At 35.9% G+C, this 20,612-nt stretch overlaps 1 protein-coding gene across 2 annotated transcripts in view; it reads left to right on the forward strand.

The window, feature by feature from the left end:
• LOC128991159 (DNA polymerase delta catalytic subunit-like) overlaps window positions 1-20,612 on the forward strand; it is a 41,184-nt gene that overhangs the window by 9,116 nt on the left and 11,456 nt on the right. For both annotated transcript variants that reach the window (XM_054413931.1, XM_054413934.1), the window contains 9 exons: window positions 2,417-2,652; window positions 3,591-3,757; window positions 4,375-4,520; window positions 5,069-5,168; window positions 15,578-15,714; window positions 17,365-17,530; window positions 18,888-19,096; window positions 19,487-19,748; window positions 20,156-20,251. In XM_054413931.1, coding sequence (XP_054269906.1) covers window positions 2,417-2,652; window positions 3,591-3,757; window positions 4,375-4,520; window positions 5,069-5,168; window positions 15,578-15,714; window positions 17,365-17,530; window positions 18,888-19,096; window positions 19,487-19,748; window positions 20,156-20,251 — 1,519 coding nt within the window. The remainder of the gene's footprint in view (window positions 1-2,416; window positions 2,653-3,590; window positions 3,758-4,374; window positions 4,521-5,068; window positions 5,169-15,577; window positions 15,715-17,364; window positions 17,531-18,887; window positions 19,097-19,486; window positions 19,749-20,155; window positions 20,252-20,612) is intronic.

The raw sequence follows: 20,612 nt of genomic DNA on the forward strand, positions 1-20,612 counted from the left end.
ATTTGCAACCAAAAGGTGAGTGAGCGTAGCGAACGAACTTCAACCTGGAGGCGAGTTAGCGTAGCGAACGAGCTAACCTGAAGGCAAGTGAGCGCAGCGAACGAGCTCCAACCTAAAGGTGAGTGAGCGTAGCGAACGTGCTCCAACCTAAATGTGAGTGAGCGTAGCGAACGAGCTCCAACCTAAAGGTGAGTGAGCGTAGCGAACAAACTTCAACCAGGACGTGATTGAGCCATGCGAACGAGATAATCTTGAAAATTAAGAAGTTAAACGGGGCAAAGCCCGCGGGTTACAGCTAGTACTATTATAAAAAAGAGGTGGTTGCTGTATGTGTGTATGGGAAAAAGTAAACTCGAAAAATACTGGTCGGATTGGGCTGAAATTTGGCATGATGATAGCTCACATTCCCGATAACATATAGGCATATTCTTATTTCAAAAATCCTTTCGGGCTCCGCCCCAGTGGCACTGGAGTTTCCCATGTTAACCTTATGAGAAATGGAATTATTGAATCTTAACAGCTGTTTCAATTAAACAAGTTGGTTCTGTTCTATGATGTTCAATAGCATTAAAGTTACAAGGATTACCAACAGGGTGCAGCACTATTATTTCTTTTACATTTATGACAACAGCTAATTTGCAACCAAAAGGTGAGTGAGCGTAGCGAACGAACTTCAACCTGGAGGCGAGTTAGCGTAGCGAACGAGCTAACCTGAAGGCAAGTGAGCGCAGCGAACGAGCTCCAACCTAAAGGTGAGTGAGCGTAGCGAACGAGCTCCAACCTAAAGGTGAGTGAGCGTAGCGAACAAACTTCAACCAGGACGTGATTGAGCCATGCGAACGAGATAATCTTGAAAATTAAGAAGTTAAACGGGGCAAAGCCCGCGGGTTACAGCTAGTTCTCCATAAGAATAACATGGGAATTTTCAATTTACAATTTTTTGAAATTTTCTCCGTAACCATTAGGTGCATTATAACGCTTCAATACACTAAATTATTTGTTTTTTTAAGCTCTACAAAATAGTTTGGAAAAAAATTGCAAAATTTTATTTTTTTTTTAGTCAAAAGTGGGAAAACCCCATTTTTACCCTATAAATCCCCCCATAAACCCCCTTTCCCATGGTCCGAACATGCTGGTTTGCGAACTCGTTCGAATAAACGTAGGTTTACACGTTTGTACCAAATTTCATCAAAATCGGATCGTTTTTGCTCGAGTTATCGCGCTAACGGACACATATATAAATATATATATATTATTTTCTTGCATTTTTAGGGCTACTAATATAATAAAATTAAAACATATATAACAAAGTACCCTTTTAGTAATTATTTTATTTTTCATGACGACATGTTTCGGAACTAAGTCCATTGTCAAGTCATTTTTACCACAACCTCATTCTTAATAAAGAATGAGGTTATGGTAAAAATGACTTGACAATGGACTTAGTTCCGAAACATGTCGTCATGAAAAATAAAATAATTACTAAAAGGGTACTTTGTTATATATGTTTTAATTTTAATATATATATATATATATGTATATATATATATGAATTTGAACGGATGGTGTTTTTGGCCTCTAGGGACCTCAAAACGAAAAAAAAAAAATCGGTCCCGGGTACAGGTCTTACCATGAGTACTACGGTAATAGCTTATTCCCTATATGGGAAATTCGCTAAAACAGTTTTATTTTGTGGATGCCATTCCATAATGATGGGTCTCAGTCACTTTTTTCTGGAGTCTAGTGTAGCCTTTGCCTGGGATATCCATGCTTTTTTCCCCAAACTAAGTTTTAGTAGGTGGTTTTCCACTTTACACCTGTAAAAATCAATCTTATCTTAAGTTTTGTTTATGTCACTGGCTAGCTGAGTCGTCTAGCACTTGTGTGAAAATGAAAAGGTCACTGGTTTCGAGACAATGTAGAAGCTACACAAGACATCTCACACTATTCTATCCCCATTCTAGATTCATTTTTGAATTGAAATATGTTCAACTGCATTTCCTGGTTGATTGGTACAATTTTTTTCCCATTCGCTGATCGAAGTCTTAAGACTTGATGAGTAATCGAAACAAAATCCACGTGATAACATTTTTGAAACACAGATTTTTGAACAGTTTTTAGATTCAAATGATAGTAACGCACACCAGTGAGTTGACGGCTTAGTCGGTAAACCAATTACGATTCTAAGGTAGCGATGTTCTAGCTTGTTCTGGTGCTGCCACTAGTTTTTAGCACAGTTCATTCTTGTATTGTATAATCTTACCCGATTCTTTGCTTGATAAGTCCCACGCACAGGTCAGAGACCTATGTGGACAGGCAAATTCAAGGTTAAGAGCTGCCAACCTCTTAAAAAATAAAAATCACCAGTTTTTTTTTTAAATGAAAACAGTAATCAAACGAATTGCAATGTTGCCAGGTTTATGGTAGACAACCACATCACAGGTTGTTGCTGGGTGGAGCTGCCTGCGGCACAGTGGAGACTGCGGGGTTGTCACCCCCACTCCAACCTGTCCCTGCCCCCTGTGTCTCGCTGTCAGCTGGAGGTGGACATCTCGTACGAGCAGCTGGTCGCACACGCCCCGGAGGGAGAGTGGGGCAAGGTGGCGCCCTTCCGCATACTCAGCTTTGACATCGAGTGTGCCGGTCGCAAAGGTATGTAGTAGACTTTGCGTAATGAGAGTAACTGTAACACTGAAGTCTGTTCACAAAATTTAGTCGGTTTGTAGGAAAGTTCGACTACTATGTTTTACTTAATGTATATGTTGAAGCTGATTGACAAACCTTAGCTGTTACTTTATTGTTTTAAAGGTAGAATTAAGTGTAGGGAATAGATTTCTTAAAACTGCATAAGTTTTATGAATGGATTATAGTATTTACAGTGTAGTAAAAAATGGGAAAATTCTTGAGATTTGGTAAAAAAAATGTAAATAACCTAATTTCTTTACTTTTACGATTCATTATTAGTTGTACCCTTGCTTCGCAATTGGTATGAACCTACAGTAAAAAACTTATTGAGAAAAATTGTTACTTACTTACTTACTCCTGTGGCCATTGGAAACCTAGGTGGTTTTTGGCCTCGCCAACCATGTGAGAAAAATTGTTGACAGAGCAAAAGTAAACATTGTAGCCTAATGATTCTTTTTGTTGCTCCCAATGCACCAACCATAGAATATTGATAGCCTGCGGACACAGCCTTCAGTTGATATTGTAACTTTAATAGTCCTTTGGTAATACTGAGTACATTGACTGTTTTGTGCAAAGTTTTAGCCAGTCTGATGATAGACTGGAGAGATTATGGAAAAATTGACTGATAAGTTACTTATTTTATTTTTGTTGTTGTGTGGATTGAAAAAATATCTTTTAATATTAATAATAAAGACCATTGATTGCTATAGCCAATTTTTCAAAGTGACATGTCTGTAAAACTGCAACATTTTTACATGTTTGCCTAATTTATAGTGAAGTTATGTTTCCTAAAAAAAATTGGGGCAAGAATACTGAATCAGATTCAAAATTCCAACAAAATGTATAAACTTGTTTTGCGTATTGCGAATGTTTGTGTTGATTATCATGTATTCTTTCTTCTCCAGGTATATTTCCGGAGCCCAATCATGACCCGGTGATCCAGATCGCTAACATGGTGATTCGCCAGGGGGAGCCCGAGCCTTTTATCCGGAACGTCTTCACTCTGGATACTTGTGCAGCCATTGTTGGTTGTCAAGTGCTCAGTTACGACCGTGAAGTGGAAATGCTGGAGGTGTGTTTTATAGTAACATGTTTGTGTTTTATTATTTGAAATCAAAACACTAATGATATAGTGAAACTCGAATTTTGTTGGCTGATCCTATTTTAAAATTTTATGTAACAACAAATAATACCAAAAATAAAAATAAATGAATCTTGTGTTAACTCTTAAGGTCTTAAATAAAACTTAAAGAACCGGCTTCTCACAAAAATGGAAACAAATTTATTTTTTTTTGTTTGATTACATACAAGATTTAAACAACATTTCAATTTGGCACCATAGTGCATCCTTCTCAAGAGTGGTGTAATTTCAGCATTGAAAATAATATAGGCCTAGAAACTTCTCGTAAGGAAATTTAGTTTGTAATACTTTAATTTGAAAACTTAAGAAATGGGTAGGCTTAAATTACTTAATGAGTATGATTTAAAAAATTGATTTGCTTCTGACCCAATAAAATCCTCTCCAATGTTGAACGTAAGTCGTAGCTGGAATAAATTTGGTGTAGGTTTTTTTGTCTTAACTTTATAATAAATACATAATTTCTTATATTGGAAATATTTTGTTTAATACAAGACATTTCATTTCCTGTCATATATTATGTCTTCTTTTTATGTTTTTAACGTTTGCAGAAATGGGCTGAGTTTGTTCGAGAAGTGGATCCTGATTTGTTCACCGGATATAACATCAACAACTTTGACTTCACCTACCTCATCAACCGAGCAAAACATCTCAATGCTAAGAACTTTACCTTTCTGGGAAGAATCAAAGACATTAGGTAATGTAAAAAAATAATATATCTTGTACTAAAGTAAAAAGGGAAGTAAATTGTGTAGAATAAATATATGAAAACTTTATTATCCTTGACACACAATATCACCATGACCCTAACAGAGGCTTTTATTTTACCATAATCTTGAGAAGTAGGTTTAATATTACTTACAAAAAAAAAAAAAAAAAAAAAAACACAAAAAAAACACATACAATTGATGGTTACTGAAGTAGTGTAATCTTGATCATTTAAACCAAATGTCTTAAAAATGTAGGTAGATTTGTCATCTCTTCTTTTGTAGTTTCTATTCATAATCACTGTGAGGAGCGTATAGTGGTAGAGCGTGGTACTTCGGTCCCTGAGGTCCTTGGTTCAAATCCTGCCAAATCGCCAATGGATTTTTGATTTTATCCAAGTGATAGTCCCGCTGTTCTAGGAAAAAAGGAAATAATCATAACCACTGTACTTATCATAGCCAGAAAACTTATACAAAGTTTATTAAAGCAAGCAACATATTCTAGCAACATATTTTATTCTGTATTCTCATTGTTCAGATCCGCTATCAAAGAGCAGATTCTTCAGAGCAAGCAGATGGGGCGCCGAGAGAACAAGCATATCAATTGTGAAGGAAGAGTCATATTTGATCTACTTTTGGTAAGGATTGCAACAACAAAAATGGTTAATGGTCAAGTAAAAAACATTAAAATTCCATACTCAGAGTCATTCAGGGTACTTCACCTATGATGTATTTAACATGATCATGTTATCTCCAAATTAGTTTGTTATCCTCGAAACGTTTTGCTTCATGGTTTAATGAAAAATATTTAATAGAGGGAATTTCATTTTTATATTATAAAATATGGCGTAAGACTTAAAAATAGTAAGACTTAAATATGGCGTATGGCTGTGACATCTTAAAATGCTTTCACGAGTATGTTTTGTTCATATTGTATTAATCTACTGTTAAAGAAGTAGATGTGACAAATCGCCTAACAATACAGTAAAACATTAAAAGGTTAAATTAATTTGGGTACTTTGGTACTATCCGAGGCCACTTATTTTAGAGGGATTTTTTTTACCGTAGACCAAAAATAACTACATATTTGGAAAATACATCTAGCCTACTTTAATTGACCACAATTTTGGACTAATGATGGAGGTAAGCCTATAAAGTCATTATTCGTAGTCTAGGGGCTATCAAAATGAATGAATAATACCATTGAGTATAAACCTAACCTAGAGAGCCCACCGCTATACTGTTAGTCGGTACCGCTTTTGACGACGTAGTTCGGGCCGCTGACGCTTGGGTCGTGGTAGTCAATGGTAATGCAGTACGCCGCTGAGCTCAGTCTGCGTTGAGACACGCTGCGTTAAGGTAGCCTGCACCGCGCTCGCGCGTCAGTCTCCCCCCCCTACTCATCGTCACTTCCCACAGCAACCGGCCTCTCCCTCACCGGTCGAGCTGTCTCTACAAAGCGAATGCAATGAACACGAACGGCAACGACTGCCTCTAACACATATAACATAATTTTATCCATACATTACGCAATTAAAAAGTTATTTGTCAATATTGTAATGCTACAATTAATTGTAGGCTATACAGGAATCCCAATTTTATTTATTTTTTCTGTATATGATTCACTTATTTGAAGGTCTATCATGATTTTAAACTCACATCAAATTACAAAGGTTTGTAAAAAAATTTTGCCTTTCTTTTTACGTACAATTCTGATCAACTTTATAGCAAACCATTTTTATCGTTTAACCGATAGTTTATTATATTGATATTACAACTAAGTTTGTTTTATTTCTGTTGTGGGTTTACATATTCTCTACATAATATAATAAACTTAAAACTAAGAACACTTAGGATAATGCATATGCACTGCTTATTTAACAAAATTCTATAACATAAATCCTAAATTTCTTTATTACTTTAAGTTTTAACTGAAAATATTTACCAGAATTTTAATATGGTAAGTGTTATAACATTATTTCAGTGTTTATTTTTACGCCTTATTATTTGTCTGGTACCATCGGTTAAGTCGTACACCCCTGATTCCCAAACCACTGTAGGCTACATATTCTTCCTCGGTGACATAACACGCACTACTTTCACTTTATTCTACGAGAGAAGAACGTTTCAAAAATATGCATAGTTATGATTCGGCTTTACACTAGGCCTACAAGAGTACAAGTAAAAGAGTATGTACAGGCAGTTTATTTTTTTTTATCTTTATACCATTAACTTCATATAAACTGGTTGTAACTACAAGAGTACAAGTACAAGGGTATCGACAGACACTTTAATTTTTAAAAATCTTTATACCATTACTTCATATGAACTGGTTGACAGTACGAGTGTACAACTACAAAGGTATTTACAGAGCCTTATCTTTAAAAATCTTTGTAAAATTGGCTTGATATAATAAACTTGCTGATCAAGTATACCAACAAATAAATACATTATAAATCAAACAAAATCGAGGCTCAATACAAAGTTATGAATTGAAAAATACATATTGCTATAAGAATTTTACTATAAATACTTTAAAGGCATAATAGAATAATGACGAAAAGAAAAATACGAACAAATCTTGTAAAAACAATTTTCCTATTACATTAAATAATTACTTACTATTAATAATTTGGTATTAAAATGCGTTATAAAACAAGGAAGAAGGAAAATACGGCTAAACAAACAAATTCATCAACAAATACGACGTTTTTAACCTAGCAAAAAGCAATGAAAAAATCAAATATCTAACTCAAAGTATTACATGAACAAAATACTATAGTTTACACCCTACTAGTAGGCCTAGAATAATCGCTTTAAAAAAACAACGGAACAGCAGACTAAACATATGGAAATGGTAATGCACAAAAACGAACAGCTGACTAATCATATGGAAATAGTAATGTAAAAAAAGACAATATAAATCAAACCGGTAAGTCTACGTATGCCATTGAAAAAAAAATACACTCCTGAATAATCTTTAATACGTATTTAAAGAACAACGGGTAACCAAAGAAATACGTATTGTACAAAAAATACAGTTTACAAGGTAACTTATACAGTAAACGAAATACCAAAAAAGAAACAAATCCGCTTACTAAACGTACGTCATGGACCAAAAACTACAATGATTCTACAAAGAATTTACAAGTCATACAGTAAACGAAAAAATATAGCAAAACAACGAATTTGCTAACTAAACGTATATCTTGTAAAAATACTACAATTTACACAATAGATCAACCGTGATACCGAATCTAAAAAAAAGGCTAATAACGAAACGTGTATATATATATATACAACAACTTACAGTTTACTAGGGAAACAGTAACAAAAAAAACAAAAAAAAATACAAACAGCTAACTAAGCACAAGTTATGCACAAAATACTAAAATTTACACCATAGGATAATCACGATATTAAACAATACACGAAAAGACTCACTAAACGTTTTTCATGAACTTAATAAAACAAATTACACTATACAATAACCACGATATTAAAACGCAACGAACCTGCTTACGAAACGTATGTAATGTTAAAATGCTAGAGTTTAAAAGGTATACAGTAAACTAAATAAGGAAAACGAAACAGCTTACTAAACATATGTCATGGGAAAAATACTATATAATTTACACCATAGAATAATCGCGATATTTAAAAAATAATGAAACCAGCTGAATGATTAAATAAACGAATGTCGTGAATTAAAACTAGTTTACAAGATGCACCAATGTGCAAAAGATACTCAAGTAATAAATAATACAAAATAGTTATTGGCCTTCATTCATTGATCTATGGTTAAGTAGTTTTGAGATATGCGTGTATGACAAGAAGCTCTTGAACAAAGTTTACAAGTGTTGCAAATTTTTTAGTTTACGTTGATGTGGTACTGATTTTGTAGTAGATTTTCCGTAGCGGGCCATTCTTAAGCTACGGGACGTCCACAGCACAGTTTTTATAATTTTCAAACGCACAAGGAAGTTGACTACGAAGTCGCGATGCTCCCTGCAAGTAGACTCTAGTTTTAGCCATTCTCTATGTTTCTTCATAATGTCCTTTTTGATTGAAGACATCAAGGATGACTTGACCCCTACTATATGCTTCATTTTTTGAAAGTTTTCTTTAAAAGAAAAAAGCATGACGTCTGTTACGGATGCCATTTCCTTGGATGGAGCAGTCAGATGGCTCGTTCCATCTTTTGTGGAATAACTCCTGTGAAGAATCAGCAGCTCATTTTCGTCACTGAGCTGGGCACCTGTTGTAAGCTCTCGGCTGCATTCTTCACATGAGAATTTCTTCAAGCAAATCTTCGCCAAATATCCAGCAACATACCTGAAATACATTGAAATTGTAACACAAGACATTTGATTTTGATTTGTTTTTGTTTTATAGAACCGTTTTTAGGGGTATTCCCTTCAAACCTATATTCAACTTTTTCATGCTAGTCTTAAGTAGCTCATTTACTCCCTAGGGAGTAAATACCATTTTAAGTCCCTAGATAGTTAAAATCAGTTGTTGTAAACACAGTTGGTGTAAGCTTCGATAATAAGCAATCGCACGTATCTAAAGTATGTTTCGCTGGTTTTAATCGGTTTTAGCTTATTGTTGCATTCTTGTTAACAGTTCGACATGCCGATATTATAAAGTAGGCCTACACCACGAATATTAGAAAGGCCGGTATGGATCATAAACATAAACAAATGACGTAGTTTGTCTGAATCCTATACTAACAGCATTAAGCATTTTGAGAGGTTATCTTTATCTTAAAAGTGTTGCCGTTTTATAACTTAGTTTGCTTAAGCAATTGCGCAATATGACGAACAATATAGTTAACTAAACGAGAAAAAAAGTATTTTCAACTCTTGCTCTTTTACCGTATTTAAAATGCCTGTGAACTGTATATACCAGTAGGAAGCAAACTATGGTGATATGTGGAATTTACTGATTTTATAATAATTGCATTGTTTAATTTTAGTGAAAAAACTGTTAGAGTTTAAAAATTCCATAAAAAATAATTATTTAGTTGTGAAAATTTGTTATGAATTGAGTGTTTATGACATTACTTTACGTCAGTTACCTAATAAAGTGAGAAATTTAAAGGCGTACTTGAGCTGATATTTACTTACTGAACAGAACAGCTTTCCAGCGTTGGTTGTTGATCTGGGGCAATTTGAGGTGGCTGTATATGTTCGGCGTCAAGGTCAATATCCGAGTCGTCAGATTGGACTATGTCGTCTGGGTCGTCAACTTCCATGTCTTCATTTCCACTTCCTTCTGTAGTTGACATAGACACGTCGACGTTTCTCACTTGGTCTTCGCCATCACCATCACCATCTCCTTCTTCATCTTCGGTGTCGCTGATTTTATCCAGATCGGACGCAGTGAGGATGACGTCATCGTCTATTTCACAATTAGCAGACTCCGGTGGTTTCATTAGTGTCACTTGGATTCTGTGACGCAGATTTTGACGGAACTGCATGGCAGATGGGTTTTTTTCATAACCACACCTTTGCCTTGCAATTCCAAACTCATTTTCCAAGGCGTCTTGTGTCAAACGATTCGTCAGGAGATACTTGGTGTCCTCTTCCTTGATGTCATTCCAAAGTTGAAGGACTGACGAAACTGTTTGGTACAACCCTGAAAAACAAGGAGGTCGGCTGAGTGATCTGCTTGTTTTTTTATCGCACTGCCAGGTCTTAATCCATGGTAATGCATTTTTCAATGTTTCTCCTACACGAAGGCCAGCGTCGGTAGAAGAGATTGCACATTTCAGTGGATTAGCGTCAAACTGAACTTTGCTATTCAAGCAATCAAAAATGTCGTTAAGTCTTCCGATGAAGGTTGCCGTGTTAACTGCATCAGCTGGTAGCTGGCCAGTGCCCACAGCGGTTTGCATGGCGGCAGTGACAGAATGGCTGAATACCTGTGTCGCCAATTTCACTTTCATTCTGTCAAAAGCGTTTGGCGCGACATGTTTTTCAGTAATTTTACATAATGATCTGGCTTTATCTGATTTGCTGTCTAAGTTGTATAATGTCACAAAGTGGTTCCATTTGGCCCAAACTCCATCACCATGTTGGATGTTTGTTTTCAGAAGAGCATTTCTTATCGACTTGAACAAGTGTGGAGCATCAAAAATAAAAAAAATTTTCTTTTCCTGTACGGTGAAATATGGTGATGATTCGGTAACCTTTAGAATTGCTGCAGCCTTTTGGTTGTTGGTCCCCTGATCACAAGTAACTGTTCGTATGTTGAGACCAATGTTGCTCAGTGACGTTATGCAGTCTTTCAACACAGTGGCAATCATGTCTCCTGACATTGTACGGCTAGTGACGAAATAGGCTACTGGCATCTTCCATTTATACGCCAGGCCCCTGATTAAAAACATTAAAACGTGGTCTCCTACTCTTGGCGTCCTTCCATAGGCACCCAAGTCTTCAAAACCTTCGATCACATCTCTTTTTTCATTAAACTGTAAATTTTTTTTTATTGCCATTTCGTCGAACATCAATGTGACTTGTTTTTCCAGAGAAGACATGTTATTAACTTTTATCTTCAATAAGTTAAGTAGTTCTTCACTAATCCCTGGTTTCAATTCCATTACATTAAGCCACCTTGAAATGGTTGAGCGTGAAGGCAAGTTGAAGTTTTTTTGGTCACGCATGTTGTTATATAAGGTCGGCGATCTGTAAAACATTTCCATGGCCAATTGTTTTTCATCATCTGACCAGTTGCTTCGTTTCGTGTGCATCATTTGCATCTTCAAAAGTGTTTTAAATGCATTACTTTTAATCTCCTTACATGCAGCCTTGTAAACAGTATGCTTACTTATGGTCGTATGTCTGGATTTAATCCGTTTGAGCTGCGCAGATCGTTGACGAAGGGTTGTTTTTACTTTGGTAAGACGCTTACGTAGTTTTACCTTTCTCGGGGTATCTTCGCCCATCATTAATTTCCTTTTGGTTATTGCTCTTCCAACGTATTTAACGTACTTAGGCGACTGATCCATTGGTTTACTTTGTTCAGATGTCCGCGTATGTTGAACAGAGTAACTAGCATAGGGAGTGGAGGAACAAGAAGGACCGGTGTAATGAAGAGATGTGTGAGAAGTTGTAGATAGCAGGGGTAGTTCTTGGCCACTTGATGACGTCCCAGCCACAGGTCCTGAAAATACACAATAAAAAAATAGAATTTGATATACACCCTTGGCAGCAAATCTACAGCATATAATATTTCATTAATTTCATTAGTCCGTGTATTCCACAGACAATACTTAATTTTATAAGTGATATCTGTATGTTTTATATCTGATTTGGATAAACGTTAACCTTACAGTTTGCTCGTTCAAAGAAATTGTTTAAACATAGTTTTTAATCATAATTCTAGAGTGTTTTACTTTATACTGTATTTAGGTTATATATTAAATGGTTTACTGTATACACTTACTACGCAAAGAGTCTTTGTTTACATTTACATTATTAATAGGTAAACGTTAAAGAAACTATTTTATATTTGCGTATTTAGGTTGCATATTAAAATATACTAATAGACCTATTTAGAACTATAGTGTTGAACGAATCAGTAAACTGTTTCATAACAGACTAACATCATATGGCTCTTTGTAATGTTTAGTTACTTTTTTTCAATATAGATAGGCTTAGGGAGTTTTTACGCATACTCATAATAAGTTAGTCCAGTATGTTTAGCTAGTTTCCTCGTGTCAACACATAGAGTCTAACGTTCATTCAATTATTTTAGGGCCACTATTCGGCTTTTAGCAGAGTCATATAACTCGTCCTTCTGCGAAATGACGGGCCCTCCCTCGCCTGTCCTTGGAATTTTGTAGCCCCTGATTTGGGCGCGGGTTTTGTCTTTTGTAACATTGTTGAGTTCGCAAAACTTTATGACTTGACAAACAGTCTCCTCCTCCTCTCAGTTGTTTCGTTTGGTTTTAATTCATATTTTATTAAAATTACACATTAGTTTTAGGAAAATTAAAAAGGTTTCGTTAATACAAAAGGTTTCTATTTAGCGAAGAACTTACGTTTCGGCGACAAGGATAAACCAAAATATTTTGCAGTATTATATAGCATGCCAACCAATATACAGGGTGTCCCGGAACTCTCTACCAATATTTTAGGGCATTGTTCCTGGGTAAGAAACATATCTAAATATCATATTTAAATTGTCCGGAAGTCCTTATTAACTCAGTTAGCCGCCATTTTGTTTTTTTCACTTATTAATTTTTTTCTGAAGATTGGTTGAACATACGAAGTTGAAACTTTGCACGAACATTTATGACAACTATACAAAGCTACAAAAAGAATTATGACGATTTTTCAAATTCATAAAACAAAATGGCGGCTGTTTAAAATTTTGTTTCTTAAATTACTCGAAAACCGTTGATTTTACAAAAATTTTACAAGAATAACTTGTTTAAGGCAATTTTATTACAAATCGATCGACACCTTAATCTTTAAGATCGGACGAGTATTAACTGAGATATGGCAGTTTTAGTGATACTTAAATTGTAAGCTTACCTTTTCCCATCCATGGGCAGTTTGATTGTTATAAATTTACCCTTCAAACTGGAATAGGACTGTTGTGTAAATTGTGAGTATTTCCATTAGTTAATAATCTTTTAATTGACTCTTTTAAAATAATCGGAAATTATTACTGTTATTAGTTTTTAAACAAGTTATTTGTTTATAAATAACTCCTGTACTTCTTTGCAATTGCTCGATTTCGAGCAACAGGTATACTAGTGTAATTATAACTCTACTCTAGTGGCCTACTGTAGTGGATACATTATACAGGTACCTATGTATAAACCCACTTCGGCATTTCAGCAAAGTATGTTATAGTATTACAGTAAAAACTCAATAACAAGACTCTCATACGGATTGTTAAATAAATCTTACTATCGAGGTTTGCAGTAACATGTGATTAGGGGTCAAATAAATATTAGAAGCTTTGAAAATGACACTTGTCAATGGCGACTTGTTTCGGAGGTCTTGTTGAGGTTTCACTGTATAACTTTCTAATCATACGTTACGATTCATTTTCGCCGGGTAAGGAGCATAACAATGTTAACTATTTATCAGAGGCTTCCCCAACTAACTATAAAATTACATATTCATATATGCCTGCCTACCTGTTGTTGAAGTTTCTGGTGGAGGTGGAGACGACGTCGTCGATATGTCCATTGTGTCTTGGAGGGCTGCTGCTGGTGTCGGTGTGGACGACACGGGTGCTGAGACATCGCTGGTATTCCCATCGCCACTTAACGTCGGAATCGCGTGTTTTTCCAGGCGTGTTCTCATGTCACTAGTGAAACACGAACGTTCGAAGTGACGATCGCACACTGTTCGGCGTCTTAACAGAGATTCCGGTAACTCAGACAAACTCTCATTTCCGCAGTTTAAAATCCATTGACTGCACACTTCCGGATTTCCTACTGGAAACTAAAAAAATACTCGGTCTGGGTTGTCTCTTTTAGTAGCATTGCATCTAGAAAAAAAACACTTATCACCCTGTTTTTTTTGCGACGTCATTGTAGAAAATCTTACAGACCGTTATAAAAATTTCATTTTCGATAACAAATAGTACTACTCAGGAAGTCACTAATAACGGGAACTAACTTAAAGAGCTAATAAATAAATAATAACGTTCACCTATATCACAGTTAACGTATACACTGATGAAAGACAACGACTGTTCTCAATGCCACTTCTCAAAATACTGACTAGTTGACTAGTTCCTAGTTCGGAGGGAGGGCTTAGGGTTATAAAAGGCGCACCCATAGGCAGAAAAACCATTTTATGACACAAAAACCATCCAAGAGGGTGTGTTAAGTTGTCAAGTAGTACCACACTGCCTGCGACCTGTGACGTTTGGAGAAAGTGTAGTTTAAGTATTAAGTGTGTTTCAAAAAGTAGCACGGTAACAAAAAGTACATGTTGGAAAAATGTCATTGGTCCATACACATTTTAAATTAGTAGTTTAAAAATACATACATGTGTATGAACAGTATAAAGGCAAATTTACGACATGGATTAAATACACTGTTGGTTAGTTATTATTGAGGGGTATTTTTTCATTATGCCTACGTTTGTTGATTCTATTTTACATGACATTGACAATAAATATTTTCATTAAATTAATACATTGTCGTCGATTATAGTAAAAGGGTAAAAGAGTAAAGTTAGGATATTGTAACTATCTGAATTTGTTTCTAAGCAGAATACAGATATTCGAATTTGAAATGACACATGAATTTGTATGAAATGAATTTGTAATGTCCAATCTTACAACATAGGTACATTCATGTAAAGTGTAAAAATCTTACGCATTATAAAATAAATTACTCTATACGAGTAGTTCAGAATAAAATGTTTACCATCATGTTAGGTTTATACTCAATGCCATCATATATAGAAGTAATTTTTTAAACCATGTTGGTTTCGCAAGGAGCACGCTTGAATTATTAGCAAAGCCGACAGCGAGCTCGCAGCAGCGGGATGAGTTGCGTCATTGTTGCGTCTTGCATGGTTACCGGTAGAGCGCACTAGCAACTTGATGTACTGCATTACCGAAGGTCGCGTAGTTCGGGCCGCTGACGCTGCTCAGCCTGGCGCTGCACGGGTAATGCTATGCCCCATTGAGTGGAGACTCCAGGGTTAGGTTTATACTCAATGATAATACTCATGTAACCACCGCAGCGCGCTGTATAAGGGTGGCCTCCGGATAATACCAAAGTACCTTAATTTGTAACAATCCAAAGGCCAATAATAGGGTTTCTATTGTTACTCGTATGTGAAAATGCGACTTTCTCACACTAACTCTCTCAACACGTTTTCCCAATTACGAACTTAGAAGATTAATGCTAGTCTATTTTTTACGTTTTGAAACATGAATACGTTAATGCATTCTTGAGTCGCGCAAAGGAGAATCCTGTGCCGGATTTTTATTAGTAAGTCATGTATGTATGTTCTATTCCAAATAATGTTTGTATTAAACAGTTTATGATTTGATTTGATTCCAGTGTTTGCTGAGGGACTACAAACTCCGGTCATATACTCTCAACGCTGTCAGTTACCACTTCCTACAGGAGCAGAAGGAAGATGTTCACCACAACATCATTTCCGACTTGCAGAACGGAACCCCTCAGACCCGTAGAAGGTAAATTTGTAAAATATGAAAATTCATTGTATTAGGAAGTTTTCTTAAATTTAGGGATGGACGGGATTGAATTTTTAGTTCGGGACGGGATTTTTATTTCCTTCCCGATTTTCGGGATGGGACGGGATTTTTTTCTGTGCATAAAAAGAAAGTACTGTATTGCAGTTACAAAAAAAGACATACGAAATCAATTTTTACCATTTGTGGCACTGATCTATAAAAATAAAAAAATGGGTATCAATTTACAGGTACCTATAGTAACTTGTGACTCGCGGGTCACGGGGTGATTGTCTGTATGAATCACGGTCACGGCGCGATCGTCGTCCTGACTCGCGGTCATGGCGCGATCGTCGGTATGACTCCGCGGTCACGGGGTTATCGTCGGTATGACTCGCGGTCACGGCGCGATCGTCGGTATGACTCGCGATAACGGCTCGATCGTCAGCATGACTCCGCGGTCACGGCGCGATCGTCGTCATGACTCGTGGTCACGGCGCAATCGACGATCGGACCAAATCCCGTCCCGAAAAATTCCCGAGTCAAATGTAATCCCGTCCTGATAGTCGGGAATATTTTTTCCCGAAAAATTCCTGAAATTTCGGGACCCGTCCATCCCTACTTAAATTGTAATTGTTCCAGGATTAATATTACTTGGCCATGACGTTTGTGGTATTCAAGGTTATCTGCGGCAACATTGTGAACTAAGCTCTTTGAAGTTTGGGATTTCATTCTGTATACAGATTTTTGGAGTAATTTTCATCCCCAATTTATCAGTTGCAAGATCTACCACTAGAATCATGAAAGTTGGTGCAGCCATTTATTTAATATCAATCACACTCATCATTCTTTCATTATTCCTTTGCCATAGGCTACATGTCACAAATCTAATAATATATTTCAATTAATTAAAAATTTGAAAAGAAACCCCTGATTGCATCACTAACTGGCGGGATTTTCATTCACATTCCTCATTTTGAAACTACACTGTCAAAAGTATAAGAGCTATTAGTGCACTAGTAGCAAATACTAGTTGCATACCGTACTGAATGTAAAATCCTTCTGATGCCAATACGGTGGTGCTAGCCTAACCCACAGCAGTCCAGGCCAACATGATTCTTACTCTTTATATAGCCATCAATTTTTCTTTTTCTTTCACCAAGTAGGACAAAAAATAAATCACCCTATAAACCACTGCTTGTTCTCCGCTATTATAATGACAGATAAATCACTTGCTGTAAGATTTATTCTGAAATATGAAAACAGACATATAGTTGATATCAGCGCACTCAATTGCAACTGGACATAAAACACATGAGTCTACTTGCAACATACAAGTAAAAATCAAATGCTACATTGCACCTATCAATATAACACCACCTTTATGTATGTTTGAGGTTAAGGGTGTTGCTTAGAGTACAATGGCTTTTATTATTTTATGATGATATCAGGCTTATCTCTAATGGGAATGAATCCAAACTAATACAATAAATTCACAATTTTACACTGTACACAAAACATCAGAAGAATATATCACTGTCACTGACAGCATTTTCAACTAAGGAAAGTATGAGTTGAGAGAGTTTTCTTCAGGCCTAATGGTGGTCTGGAAGTAGTTGTACAGTAACAGTTGTATGTTTGTTTGGTCCACAGACTGGCCGTGTACTGTCTCAAGGACGCCTACCTTCCTCTGCGACTGCTGGACAAGCTCATGTGTATCATCAACTACATGGAGATGTCGCGTGTGACCGGAGTCTCTCTCACTAGTCTGCTCACCAGAGGGCAGCAGATCAAAGTGGTCTCTCAGCTGCTGCGGAAGGTAGGACCTATTCTGTGTTATGGATATTAGATATTATTCTCTAATTGTCTAAACTGCGTTTTAAATAAATCTCAAATCCATCACCAGTTTAACAGAGCTATTACAACTGGTGCATTTGTAACAGGAAGCACAATGGAATCTCTAAACATTACAGCTCTGAGGAATAGTACTGGTAGTGGTACTAATGCGTAGAAGTTCTTTGTTGCTCTGTTACTGTCTGAAGATGGGACCACGAGACAGACTGCTTTTGTTTGCTACGAGGCAGAAATGTCAGCACACCATGCCAATGACTCAGTTCTACTAGACATTCCATCTTAGTGTTAAATTTGTAGACAGATTTGTTATTAAAATCGTCGTAGTTGATGCCCCATTGACAGATTGTGCTGATCTAAATCACTAAATTCTGTCGAATACACAAACTTTTTTACCAAGTCAAGGTGTTACCTAAGCAAAACTACAGTTTTTATGTACCCTCTTTACACTCATATTTGGGTTAAAATAAGCGTAGTGGCATCCCCATCTTAAATAATTTATATAATCCTAGGCTGTGTCTTAGAACTGACTTCTTATTACTTTGGATATACCTAGGGGGTAATTATCACTTAGATAAAATCCAGTGGTGGGATTAGAACCTAGGGACCGAAGTCCCACACTAGACCAGCTTGCTCCCCACCCTAAGGACTACAATATTGTGATTAATAATCATTAGTACAATATAAATATGTTTTGACCCCAAAAAAATTAGCACAAGCGAGGAATTTGGTACAGATGTTGGGTGTACCTCCCTTATTAAAAGTCCCCTAAAATTGAAGCTGTGCTACGGCTGCCATATTGGAAAATGGCGGCATATTTCTGTATTTTTGGCTATAGTGACTTTATTATTAGAGATACAGGAAAACTCTAAATACACAAAATGTAGTCCATCTAAAAATACACATTTTTTGTATTTACCATTTTTCTCTAAGCCTAACGGTTTTTTATTTATTTGTGATTAAGTATAATTAGTTTTTTTATTTATAAAAAAAAGGCGAATCCCATGGAACGTTTACTTTTAATGTTTACGACCATTCATCCCATTTAGTTAAATAGTGTGATAGTATAAAATCTTCAAATTTAACTTAATTTCATGAGTAAAACAACTCCGCCACAGCTAACCTGCAGACTCAGCAAATTTCAATTTGCCTGATTCCGGATGTTTTATTAAATGTATATAAATACAAATTAGGTTTAACAGGTACCCAGGTTTGCTTATTTTTACTGCACTACATGATCAAGAGCATTACTTCTAGTAGTACATATCGTTTGCTATATTTGTTTTACTTATTGTTTATAATTACCGAGGAATTCTCTTCCACAGTCTAAGGAGAAGGGTTACGTGATGCCAGCTTACCAAGGAGGTGTTCAGGAGGAACAGTTTGAAGGGGCCACTGTGATCGAGCCCAAGAAGGGCTACTATGCCGAGCCAGTGGCTACGCTGGATTTCAGCTCTCTGTACCCGAGTATCATGATGGCTCACAACCTCTGCTACACCACTCTGCTGCAGAGCAACAGCAAGGACAAGTACAAGTGGGTTACTCAATAGTGCTTCATCTGTCTCTGTGAATAGAACTGGACATTCCATTCCCATTTCGTAGTCAGTTTAAAAATAAAAAAAATCAACAATGAATGGCATCTGTAGTGTTTGATTTTTGAAAAATAGCAATTTTTTTAAAGATGTGTGTAGCTCACAATCCCCCCCCCCCCCACAATCACTTTATTCGTAATCAGTTCTTGGAAGTTCTCAATTATGTTAAATTTTTAATATAAAATTAATACAAAATGAAAAGTGTCTCGTCCAGTAACAAAAACAAAGTGATGAATGTGATATAATTATTTTAATTTTCAATAGAAAACTTTTAAGGGAGAAAAGGTTTTTTTACTCACAGAGTTTTAAAATTTAATCTATGACGTTTACAGTTTGACACCTGACCAGTATTCCAAAACACCATCAAACAATCTCTTTGTGAAGAGTTCAGTGAGAAAAGGACTACTTCCAGAGATTTTGGAAAACCTACTCAGCGCCAGAAAGAAAGCAAAGACTGATTTGAAAAACGAGACAGATGAGTTTAAGAAGAAAGTGTTGGATGGACGTCAACTGGCGCTCAAAATAAGCGCCAACTCTGTGTATGGCTTCACTGGCGCACAAGTAGGCAAACTTCCTTGTTTGGAGATATCTGGGGTGAGTCAGCTCTGCATAATAGCTGTAAGATTATTTCATTTAATTAGCTACATCTGGGTCTTTATATAATTGCCTGATTTCAAAAGTAGGCCTGATTTCTCCAGGTTGCATCTTCTGGTCCTAAAATTATGAAGAAAAAATAAACAAAGTTTGTAGATTGATTGAAAGTTTTCTTAAATTTGTTTTTAATAACAATAAGGAACAACAAAATCAAAAACTTTTATTCTTTTTGAACAAAATTTTAATCCTTAACCAAACAATCCACGAATAAGCTGCCCATTTCCTTTCGAGCCAGTTCATCAATAAGTTTATTAATAGAATATTCTGTGAGAATATTATTTAAAGTGTTAAAATTATTTTATTAGTCAGTTTTGTTGCCTATTCTGAACTACCATTTACTTTCCCAGAGTGTAACGGCGTATGGACGTACAATGATAGAGCAAACAAAGCAGGAAGTGGAACACAAGTATTGCGTCAAGAATGGATACGAACATGATGCAGTTGTAAGTAATCAGTGTTCTACAATTTTAAATTTATTTAGAAATGTTTATTTATAAATATTTTTGTATGTTATAGAACACTTTAATAATTCATTGCTTGAAATTTGCTATTTTTAAGGCTATTTTCCGTCTTAAATACTAAAATTTCAGGGAAATATCCGAAGAATTGAACATTTAGCCAGAATAAAATTAGACCTGTTATCTATCGGATCATAAAACCACAAGAAAAAATTTAATCCCCTGTGTATGCCCTAATAATGACCACTTCACTAGTTAATAAATGATCTAAGTTATGTTTTTTTTTTTTCTGCTATAGCAATACAAAATTTCATTGGCACTTTTTAAAACCTTATTGAAATAAAAT

This window comes from Macrosteles quadrilineatus, unplaced genomic scaffold (genome assembly GCF_028750875.1).
Source record: "Macrosteles quadrilineatus isolate MER2022 unplaced genomic scaffold, UCM_ALF_1.0 Scaffold_3__2_contigs__length_128488019, whole genome shotgun sequence".
NCBI classification, from domain to species: Eukaryota; Metazoa; Arthropoda; class Insecta; order Hemiptera; family Cicadellidae; genus Macrosteles; species Macrosteles quadrilineatus.